We start from the raw sequence: 12,256 nt of genomic DNA on the forward strand, positions 1-12,256 counted from the left end.
ATTATATAATGATGAAGGGATCAATCCAGCAAGAGGATATAACAACCCTAAATGTATATGCACCCAACACTGGAGCACCCAGATTCATAAAGCAAATATTACCAGAGAGAGAGAGAGAGAGAGAGAGAGAGTGTGTGTGTGTGTGTGTGTGTGTGTGTGAGGGAGAGAGAGAGAGAGACTGCAATAGAATAATACTGGAGGACTTCAGCACTCCACTCTCAGCATTAGACAGAGCTTCTAGACAGAAAATCAACAAAGAGACTTTGGATTTAAATTGGAGTTTAGACCAAATGGACCTAACAGATATTTACAGAACATTCTATCCAACAACTGCAGAATATGCATTCTTTTCATCAGCAGATGAAACATTCTCCAGGATAAACTATTTGTTAGTTCACAGTACAAGTCTCAACAAACTTTTAAAAATTGAAATCATATCAAATATCTTTTCAATTCCAATGGAATAAAACTAGAAATCAATATTAACAGGAACTTTGAAATGATACAAATACACGGAAATTAAACAACATGCTCCTGACCATTAAGTCAACAAAGAAATTAAGACAGAAATTTTAAAAAAGTTCTTGAAACAAATGAAAAAGAAAACACAACATACCAAAACCTACAGAGTACAGCAAAAGCAGTGCTGAGAGAAGTTTATAGAAATAAATGCCTACATGAAAAAAGTATAAAGATCACAAACAAATAATGTAACAATGCACTTAAAGGAACTAGAAAAGCAAGAACAAACCAAACCCAAAATTAGCAGAAGAAAAGAAATAATAAACATCAGAGCAAAACTCAATGAAGTAGGGACTAAAAAAATGCAAAGGATCAATGAAACAAAGAGTTAGCTCTTTGAAAAGACAGACAAAATTAATAAACTGCTAGCTAGGCTAATTAAGAAAAGAAGAGAGAAGACCCAAATAAACAAAATCAAAAAAAGTGGAGACATTACAACTGATATTACAGAAATACAAAAGACCATCAGAGACTATTATGAACAACTATACTCTGACAAACTGAAGAACTTAGAGAAAACTGATACATTTCTAGAAACATACAACCTACCAAGACTGAGTAAGTAAAAAATAGAAAACCTGAACAGACTTCAATGACAAGTAGTGAAACTAATCTGTAATAAAAAAGTCTACCAACAGAGAAAAGCCCAAGACTGATGGATTCACAGCCAAATTCTACCAAATATACAAAGAATAACTAATATCAATCCTCCTGAAACTATTCTCAAAAATCAAAGTGGGGGGAATTTTTCTTAACTCATTCTATGAGGCCAGCATCATGCTGGTAGCAAAATCAGACAAGGATGCAACAACAACAAAAAGAAAACTACAGGCCAATATCCCTGATGAACATAGAAGAAACAATCATCAACAAAATACTAGCAAACAGAATCCAACAGCACATCAAAAAGATAATACATCATCAAGTGGGATTTATCCCAGGGATGCAAGAATGGTTTAACATATGTAAATCAATAAATGCGATACATCTCATCAATAGGCTGAAGGACAAAAACCATATGATCATCTCAATGGTCATAGAAAGAGCACTTGATACAGTCCAAATCCCTTCACGAAAAAATTTCTTAACACACCAAGCATAGAAGGAATATATCTCAAAATAATAAAGCCCATATATGACAATTCCACAATTAACATTGTACCAAATGGGGAAAAGTTGAAAGCCTTTCTTCTAAGAACTGGAAAAAGATACGGATACACACTTTCACTACTTTTATTCAACATAGTACTGAAAGTTCTAGTCAGAGAAACCAGGCAAAATAAAGAAATAAAAAAACATTCAAAGTCAAAAAGAGAAAGACAAATTGTTCCTCTTTGCTGATGGTATAATTTTTTTTTTTTTTTTTTTTTGAGACAGGGTCTCATTTCGTCACCCAGGCTGTAGTGCAGTGGTATAGTCATGACTCACTGCAGCCTCAACCTCCTGGGATTCAAGCAATCCTCCCACCTCAGCCTCCAGAGTAGCTGGTACTACAGGCATATGCCACCATACCCAGCTAATTTTTGTATTTTTTGTAGAGATGGGGTTTTTCCATGTTGTCTAGGCTGGTCTTGAACTTCCGAGCTCAAGCAATCCACCTGCCTTGGTCTCCCAAAGTGCTAGGATTACAGGTGTGAGCCACCATGCTCAGCCTGATGATATGATCTTATATCTAGAGAAACCTAAAGACTCCACCAAAAAACTCTTAAATTTGATAAACAAATTCAGTAAAGTTGCAGGACAGAAATCAACGTACAAAAACTAGTAGCATTTCTATACACAAATAATGATTTAATCAAGAAAGAAATAAAGAAGTCAATCCCATTTACAATAGCTATTCAAACCCTAGGAATAAATATAACCAAGGAGGTGAAAGATCTCTACAAGGCAAACTACAAAACACTGATGAAAAAATCATAGAAGACACAAACAAATGGAGAAATATCCCATGCTCATGGAGGAAGAATCCATATTGTTAAAATGACTATATTGCCCAAAGAATCTACAGATTCAATGCAATCCGTATCAAAATACCAACCATATTCTTCTCAGATTACAAAAAACAATCCTTCTTTTTTAAAAAAAAATTTCTTTAGACAAGGTTTTCACTCTGTCACTCAGGCTGGCATTCAGTGCCGTGATCTTGGCTCACTGCAATCTCTGCTTCCCAGATTAAAGTGATTCTCCTGCCTCAGACTCGCAAGTAGCTGGGATTACAGGCGCCCATCACCACCCCTGGCTAATTTTTGTATTTTTAGTAGAGACGGGGTTTCACCATGCTAGCCAGGCTGGTGTCGAATTTCTAACCTCAAGAGATCTGCCTGCCTCAGCCTCCCAAAGTGTTGGGATTACAGGCATGAACCACTGCACCTGGCCAGAAAAAAATCCTAAAATATATACGGAACCACAAAAGAGCCTGAATAGTCAAAGCAATGTTAAGCAAAAAGAACAAAGCTAGAGGCATCACATTACTTGACTTCAATATATAGCATAAGGCTATAGTAACCAAAACAGCATGGTATTATAAAAATAGACACATAGACCAATGGAACAAAATAGAGAACACAGAAATAAAGCCACAGATTTACAGCCAATTAATCTTTGACAAATCCAACAAAAACTTACTTTGGGGAGAAAAGACACTTTTTTTTTTTTTTTTTTAAGAGACCACGTGCAGTTTAATTGTGGGGAGGATGAGAAGAGCAACATTTTTACCAAATTGGTGTAAAAATGAAACGGGATCCAGACGTGTACACTGACAGCTACAGTAAATTTAAAAATCCGAGCAGCAATTTGAATCATTTCTTGGAAAAAGAAACACTGACAAACACTGAGTTGGTGCCCGGCGCTGTCCGCAGGGCTGGAGGCCAGCTCCGCATCATGGATGCAGCCCGGCACTGTGGGCCAGCATCCCGGGGGTCCCGGCTCCTCGGGACTGGCCGGTGACCTCACACGCAGTAGGCTGAGCCAGGCCTGGCTGAGAGGGGGCCGCAGCCAGCAGGCCTGGGTGGCCACCCGCGCCTGCGGGGGACATTGGAGAAATGGGTGCAGTGTGCGGGACCCGCATGCTGCCCGAGGAGTCTTTGCAGGGTGGACAGGCCTGGGAGTCTCTACCAGCAATGCAATAAATACGCAAATACAAGCGGAGAAAGACCAAGCACAAACCCCACAAGCACTCAAGGCCCAGCCCAGTTCCTGCGGGCGTCGCCGGCTCTTCACAGGCCAGAAGCCTCCAAGTCGGGCTCTGGTGGCCCGAGGTGCCATAGGAGGCAGCGGGTGGGTGGAATACGCCTAACGCCTATGTCTAGCAGCCTTGGGGGGCGGCGGCCCTGGGCAGGGCAGGGTTCCATCGGCAGGACTCTTCCAGCCCCCGTTGCACGGCGGTGAGGTGGGGATGGCGGAGCGGTCTCCAGTGGCAGTTGGGGACGCAGGCCTAGCCCTCCCGCATGCTCACACGTGTATGGCTCAGCCAGGGTGCTGATAATGGACTCCAGGCCGCTGCCCTCCAGGAGCGTGCAGTGGTCACCCTCGATGACGTGGACGGACACTTTTTCAATAAATGGTGCTGGGAAAATTGAATAGTCACATGCAGAAGAATGAAGTTGAACCCCTATTTCTCATCATATTAAAAAACCTCCTCAAAATCAGTTAAAGACTTAAATGTAAGACCTGAAGCTATAAAAATACTAGAAGAAAACCTAGGGAAAACTCTCCTGGACATTGGTCTGGACAAATAATTTATGACTAAGACCTCAAAAGCACAGGCAACAAAAACAAAAATAGACAAACGGGATTTAAACTAAAAAGCTTTTGCACAGCAAAAGAAATAATCAACAGAGTGAAGAGACAACCTGTTGAATGGCAGAAATATTTGTAAACTATTCATCTGACAGGGAACTAATATCCAGAATATACAAGGAACTCAAATAACTCAACAAGAAAAAACAAATAATTCCATTAAAAAGTGGGCAAAGGATATAAATAGATATTTCTCAAAAGAAGACATACACGTGACCAACAGATGTATTAAAAAATACTCAATATCACCAATTATCAGAGAAATACAAATCAAAATCACAATGAAATATTATCTCACTCCAGTCACAATGGCTATTATTTAAACACTAACCACATGTTGGCAGGATGTGGAGAAAAGGGGAACTCTTAGACACTCTTGGTGGGGATGGAAACTAGTACAGCCACTATGAAAAACAATATGAAGATTTCTCAAAAAACTAAACGTTTAATTAGCACTTGATCCAGTAATACCACTACTGGATATCTACCCAAAGGAAAAGAAAAGAAATTGATATATGCAAGGAATACCGGCATTTGTATGTTTATTGCAGCACTATTCTCAATAGCAAAGATATAGAATTAATCTGCGTCCCTTATGGAAGAACGGATAAAGAAAACGCAGTATACACATACATACATATATTTATACACATCATGGAATGCTAATCAGCCATAAAAGAATGAAGTCATGTCTTTTGCAGTACCCTGGATGAAACTGGAGGCCATTATCCAGCTAAAATAACTCAGAAACAGAAAGTGAAATACCACATGTTCTCACCTATAAGTGGAAGCGATGGGTACACATGGACATACAGAGTAGGACTAATGGGTAGTGGAGACTACAAAAGGTGGGGGGGTGGGAGAGCAGTGAGGGTTGAAAAATTATCTATTGAGTACAAAGGTCACTCTTTGGGTGATGGGTACACTAAAAGCCCGGACTTCTCCAGCATGCAATATATGCATGCAATAAATCTACACTTGTACCCTCTAAATATATTTAAACAATTTAAAAATCCATAAAAAAGAATGAATCATGTCTTTTGCAGCAATGTGGCTGAAACTGGAGGTCATTATCTTAAGCGAAATAAGCCAGGCACAAAAAGACATACATCGCATGTTCTCACTTACATGTGGGTACTAAAAATTTTGATCATGTGGAGGTAGATGGTGGATAGATAGATAGCAGAGACTGAGAAGGGTGAGTGTAGGGAGTGGGTGGTGGGGGGATGATGAAGAGAAGTGGGTTAAAGGGTACAAACATACAGTAGGATAGAAAGAATCAATTCAGTTTTTGATAGCAGAGTAGGGTGACTATACTTAACAAGAATGTATTGTACTCAGGCAGTAGACACACTGAAAACCCTAACTTGATCAGTATGCACTGTATACATATAACAAAATTTCACACATATCCCATAAATTTGCACAAATAAAAAAAAAGAAAAGATCAAAACACAGAAACTCTCTGGAACTCACCATAGATGAACAGGGTGAATTCCTCCTCAGTGGTGACTTCAAAATTCCTTTGGTTTATCTGGGCTTTGTAAGATCCTGCATCATTCAGAGTCAGATTGCTGATGGACAGGGAGTAACTCCCCCTGGTGATGTTTAGTCGGCCCCGGTAGCTTTTGGCCATAAAGGTTACATTTTCTTTGGGACGTGCAAAAGCAAGAGCCTTTTTGGGACCAATCCAGATGACGTGCTCAATCGCTGTGTCTACTGAGATGTTTAGGGGGAGAGTCACAGAACCCCCTAGGATCCCTGACACCACTGTTGGGGCTGAGTCCTTTCCAGAGGCTCTTAGTCCTGCAGAGATAGAAGAGGGACTTGCAGGAGCAGCTAGACTCCTTGAGCTAGCCTTCTTTCTTTCACTCTGTGAATATACATTAGGCATAAATGTCAGATGCTGAGAAATGAAATGAGATTGTTGTCCTCCTTCTTCTAGGTCCATTGCCTAGCAAAGTCATTAATTCCTCCATTCTCCAAACACTGTCTCCCTTAAAAGTAGCCACAACAATCTGTGAAACAGATCTTCTGGGTTTCTGTTCCAGTAGGGGAATTAGCCTTGTGACTTTGGGTACATTTCTGAATTTTTCAGTGAATCAGTTTACTTATCTAAAGGATTTAAATGCTCATACCTGCACCACTTTCTTCAAGGGATATGATAAAAACTAAATGAAAGCAGGTTGCTGCAAATCATGAAGAGCCAATGAAGTAAAAAGGAGCATATTTTTAAAAATATGGGTGTGTAGAGGGATGGTTAGATGAACAGGTGAATGATAAAGCAAGTAAAGTAAAACATTTGTGTTAGAGCCTAGGTAGTAGGCATATGAATGTTCAGTGTAAATGCTCCAACTTTTCTGAATGTTTTAGAATTCTCATAGCAGTGTCGGGAACTAAAGGAACTTCTCCGACCTCTACCTCACCCTATCTTTCCCTTAATTGTCCATGGGATCTCAGATTGACTTTAGCTTGGCCAGGTTTGGGGGTGGGAATAGCCAATACAGTTCCTGATTTCCTCATCTTAGGCAAGATCATATTCCTGATAAACATTATTACCAAGGCATCTAGGAAGCTAGTATTTGGCCAAGGCAGCTAATTTTCTTGTAGGGACCCTGTGGGTGTCTTCTGGGTGACCCCAGCTTGGATTCCCAGATTCCAGGGCTTCTGAGGCTCTGGAGAGAACTTTGGAAATTCTAGACCAAATCAGATGGGTTTGGGACCCAGACTCCACCAGGAATTCTGGGTGGGAAAATAAGTAGAAAATGTTAGAGGGCCGGGCATGGTGGCTCAAGCCTGTAATCCCAGCACTTTGGGAGGCCGAGACGGGTGGATCACGAGGTCAGGAGATCGAGACCATCCTGGCTAACACGGTGAAACCCCATCTCTACTAAAAATACAAAAACTAGCCGGGCGAGGTGGCGGGCGCCTGTGGTCCCAGCTACTTGGGAGGCTGAGGCAGGAGAACGGCGTAAACCCGGAAGGCGGAGCTTGCAGTGAGCTGAGATCCGGCCACTGCACTCCAGTCCGGGGCGACAGAGCGAGACTCCGCCTCAAAAAAAAAAAAAAAGAAAAAGAAAATGTTAGAGACAAAAAAGGAGCATAAGCATAGCCTGGAGGGGTGGAAGAAAGCTGAAGCAAGCTCTGAAAACCCAGAAGTTACAGAATATGCAGACACAGGAAGGAGAGAGGCTGCTTGGTGCAAGTCATGGGGGTTCTCTGCTTAGACCTCCATCAGTCAAGCACTTTCACCTTGTGGAGAGGCAGCTATGGAGCATGCAGGGCTAGGGGTACTGGACATGAGAAGGTCAGGTCAGGTGGATTCTTTAGGCAGATTCAAGCTGAGTTGATGTGAGGCTGGTTTGAGATTTTCTAAAAGAGAGCCCTTTTCTTCTGGAAGACACTGCTTACGATTGCTATGTGTGCATTAGGTACTTTATGTAAATTATTTCATTTAATTCTCATAACTACACTATAATTAGCCCCTTTTTACAGATGAGGAGCTGATATTTAGAAAATTTAAGCCACTTCCCTGAGATTACAGGGTTGATCAGTCACAGAGTCCAGATTCTATGTCCTGGGATGCCCCTGAAGTAGGGAGGCCAGGAGTACTGTCCATCTGTATCCTGGAAGCCCAGGAGCTGCTGGGTTTTGGCTGGGTGTATATGACTTGTTTTGACTTCAGATTTTCTTACGTCAGACAAAAATCATGAACAAAGACTCACAGACCGTCAGTGGAGGGGACAGGATGTAGGCCTCACAGGGCAAATCTTGTTGCAGAAAACAGTGCAATGCAGCTCCCAGTACAGTGACAGGTCCCCAGTACCAGCCATTTTATTTGAATTGCACCATAGGATAAATCATAAAAGAGCATTCAAAGATTGCAATAACTGAATTTGACTCACCTGTTTTTTAATAGTTTCCAAAGAATGCATATAATAGTAATTGATTATTATAATAACAATCATAGCTTCTGCCAACTATGTGCCACTATATATATGTGTGCGTGTGTGTGTGTGTACAGATCTTCAATCTGTAAGAGTGTTGCGTGATGCATTCTACTAACTATTACACTTAAGAAATAGAGGCCCACACCACTAATAAATGATGGAGCAATATTTAATTTTAGATGCTCCTGATACTAAAGTGAGAGGGGTCTTTTCACTCGACTGCCTTTTAAGTTCCTGAAACGACTCTTCGGAGATACAAAAGCATCCTCCTTTCAGACCAAAAGACGTCATTTGAGGTCATCCTAATCAGTGGAGCCATTGGAGGTCATCCTAATCAGTGGAGCCAGACTGGAGGATATGCCTCTTTGCTCTGATCTGTTTGAAATTCACTGCAATGATCATTTGAGGCTTGGATGACCTTAAATGTAGCTTATTTCAGGTTTGCTCAACACAATCAAGGAATATCCCAAAGATTGGATGTAGACATAAACAGCCTTGCTACTTTCTGTGTTTTTTTTTGGTGAGCCAAGATAAAATTGAAAATGAAGAGAGATCAGACTGGACCTCAGCCCTGAGGTCTAGGCTCCTTGTTCACCCATATCCGCAATAGGAGTGTTTCTAGAGCTCCCCTCAGGTACCAACAGCCAACTCCCACTGCTCTCAGATCTCTAGTGCTACCTGCACCATCATCCCTGAAGCCCTGACAAAGTGGGACCATAGAAGGACAGTAGCTGCTACAGTCCCAGGTGGCTGAGATCCTCTCTAGGGTACTGGACTGGCTCTATCTGCTGGACAGTGGGGTTCCGGGCCATGCAGCAGAGAGATGTTTCCCAGGAGTTGGGCCTTGATAGGGAGGAATAAGGTTGAGGACAAAAGGATATCCAGATAGACACCACCTTGCCCAGGGTCACCACCGCCTCCAGGTCCCCAGTGAAGCCTCAGTAATAAAGCCAGCATATGTGATAACCAAGGCAGGATATGTAGAAAGAAGCTCCAGAAGTTATCTCCATCCCTAGGAATTGCTAGGTGGTTTCTCATCAGGGGATTTTCCTGGATCCTTCTGTGGGTTTTATCCACACTATACAAGGAACAAACTCATTACAATTCTTGGCATTTCTTAGGAAAGTGTGAGGGCGAGAGAAATGTAGTTTGAGCCCAGAGTTATTTGAGACCAGGGCTAGAATGTCACCCCCTTTATGGTACACGAGTATGCACACATGCAGAGTAATTTCTGGCAAGGCGAGGAGTTTCCTGGTTTTACCAACAAGAATTGGGCTCATACCTGTAATCCTAGCACTTTGGGAGGCTGAGGTGGGCAGATCATGAGGTCAAGTGATCGAGACCACCCTGGCCAACATAGTGAAACCTCACCTCTACTAAAAATACAAAGATTAGCTGGGGATCGTGATGCACGCCTGTAATCCCAGCTACTCCGGAGGCTGAGGTAGGAGAATCGTTGAACCCAGGAGGCGGAGGTTGCAGTGAGCCAAGATTGTGCCACTTCACTCCGGCCTGGCGACGGAGCAAGACTCCGTTTAAAAAAAAAAAAGGAAAGAATCTCCTAGGCAGGGAATGCAACCAGCCTCAGAAGAACACCAGTTGCAAGAAGTGGTGGCCATAAAGTGGACTTACCCATGAGCAGGAAGAGGAGAGAGGTCCATAGAACAGAAGAGAATATTTGCAGCTGACTCCTCTGTGGCTTACTGGAGAAAGGCCCAGGAGCCCAGTCTTGTGTGTGACTCTTTGGTGCCACCATGATGATCTATTTTCAGATCTGAGACAGAAGGAGGATGCACTTACCACAGCTTCCGCACATGTATATGTGTGTGTGAGTGTGTGTGTATATGCGTAAGTGTGTGTGTCTCAGAGGGAGGGTTGTTTATACGAAACACCACAGACTCCTCCCATCTGCACAGGCAGGTGAAGGTCCCAAGTCTATTCAGGGCCTCATTTGTGACTGACGTGGAGCATCACTTGCTTTGACATCAAGGGACTTGGGTTCTAAATTTGGCTCCTTAAGGTGACTGCTAAAGATCTCTACCTCCTGGCATTCATGCCTCTGTGTAATCACCTCTTCTTGAGTGTGGCCTGGATTTAGTGACCTGCTTCAAGTGAATAGAATGTGGCAGAGGTGCTGGGATGTCACTTCTGAGATCAGGTTACAAAAAAGCTGTCACTTCCATCTTAGGTTAGCACGTGTGTGTATATGCTCTCTCTCTCTTTCTCTTGCCCTCTTTCCTTCTCTCTCTTTCCCACTATCTCTGTCTCCCTACCAGGTATTATTTTGTGAAATACTTTAGGGAGAGGGTTCCAAACAAAGAACAGAGGGAGGTCCCTGGCCAACACCCAGCAAGGATCTGATTCCTCTGGCCAGCAGTCCATTAGGACTGAGGCCAGCCAAGAATCACATAAGTGAGACTGGAAGTGGATCCTCCCCAGGAGGGCCTTGAAATGACTGCAACCCTGGCTGACACCGTGATGTTAGCTGTGTGAGTACCTTAAGCCAGAGGCACCCAGCTAAGCCATGCCCAGATTCCTTATCCAGAGAAACTGTAAGATAATAAATGCTTGGTTTTAAAAATATTTTTCAATTTTTTATTTTTCATCAAAAATGCTTATTGCTTTTAGCTGTGAAGTTTGGAGCAATTTGTTACACAGCAACAGGTAACTAATACAGTGACCCAATACATTTTCTATTTTGCTCAAGGCAGTTTGTGCTAACTTTCTGTCACATGCAATGAAGGACTTTTTATATGGACAAAGGCATCAGGGAGACTGCAGTGGGGGTGGACATTGTATGTGACAGTGTAGAGGTGACTGAGTTGAAAAGGTAGGTTGGAGAACAGCATGATTCCCTATATCCTGACTTGGGAAACTGTCTTATTCTCCTCCCTCTTCTTATCAGTAGTGTAATAGCTGGCTATGCTGTAGTTTGTGTTTCGGGCTTCAGGTCATTGGTTTACTTTGGCTGTAACATTAAGGGGACTTGGTAGGAAAACTTGAGGCTGGCAGCATGTGTAGTTTTAGCTAATATTCGGTGAAAGCTTACAGAGCGCTAGGCCGTCTTCTGACACTTTAATATATTCACTCATTTGATCTTACAATAGTTTTATGAGATATCTTTTATCATCCCCATTCTATAAATGAGAAAACAGAGGTGGAGAGTGGTTAAATAGCTCACTATAAGTTTTATAGTTATTAAGGACTTGAACTCAGGAAGTCTGGGATCAAAGGAAGAAGGGAGAGAGAGAGGAACCATTAAGATAATAGGCTTCTGTCCATGGAAAGCATCTTTAGAGGCTGGTCACCATCTGATGTTGCACAATCTTGAAAGTGACAGAATCTCCAAAATCTTTAAATGTTGCGCAATAGGAGCCTGTCTTGTTTCACTCTAGTCTTGGTCCTGTGACTAGAATATGGGCTGTCTAGAGGGGACTGCAGGACATATGGTCAGGAGAGGTTACCAGAGGCCAGATAAAGCATCCTGTTAACAAGCTAAAGGCAACAAGGATACAGCAGGAGTAGGAAGCTTCCTGGAGTTGCAGAGTGGAGGGAGAATGGGTGGAATGGATGAGCCTGGGGATGAGAAGACAGGTGAGGAATCTGTTGAAGGAGTCTGGGTACAGAGCATGAGAGCAGGAACAGTCTGCGTGCGAGGCGAGGACAAAGGCAGAAGGGAGCTCAGAGAGATTAGTAATACTAAAAATCATCACTAACATTTATTGGGTAATTACTATGAGTAAGGCTTTGTGTTTAGAACTTTACATATGTTTTCTCCTTTAATTCTAAGATAAACCCTATCTGGATTATACTCTGATTATCTCCATTTTGGAGATGAGGAAACTGAGATTTAGGAAAGTAACATCATTGAAACGACCTCCTTTGAAGTTGTGACCATAGAAGGACACGGTCTTGTGATACACAAAATCCAATTTAAGTATTATCATTTAAGTATAGTAAAACCTAAATTAATATAAATTTTGGTA

General features: G+C 42.2%; 1 protein-coding gene across 4 annotated transcripts in view; it reads right to left on the reverse strand.

Moving 5' to 3' along the window:
• LY9 (lymphocyte antigen 9) overlaps positions 1 to 10,130 on the reverse strand; it is a 32,854-nt gene extending 22,724 nt beyond the window's left edge. For 3 of the 4 annotated variants that reach the window (XM_011957612.1, XM_011957611.1, XM_011957610.1), the window contains exons 1-2: positions 9,903 to 10,130; positions 5,797 to 6,126 (exon numbers count right to left, since the gene is read on the reverse strand). In XM_011957612.1, coding sequence (XP_011813002.1) covers positions 5,797 to 6,126; positions 9,903 to 10,026 — 454 coding nt within the window. In that variant the 5' untranslated portion in view covers positions 10,027 to 10,130. Of the gene's footprint in view, positions 1 to 3,165; positions 4,088 to 5,796; positions 6,127 to 9,902 lie in introns of those variants that run through there. The other variant, XM_011957613.1, reaches the window with a different exon arrangement.
• Between the last annotated feature and the right edge of the window lie 2,126 nt (positions 10,131 to 12,256).

This window comes from Colobus angolensis, unplaced genomic scaffold (genome assembly GCF_000951035.1).
Source record: "Colobus angolensis palliatus isolate OR3802 unplaced genomic scaffold, Cang.pa_1.0 Scaffold447, whole genome shotgun sequence".
NCBI classification, from domain to species: Eukaryota; Metazoa; Chordata; class Mammalia; order Primates; family Cercopithecidae; genus Colobus; species Colobus angolensis.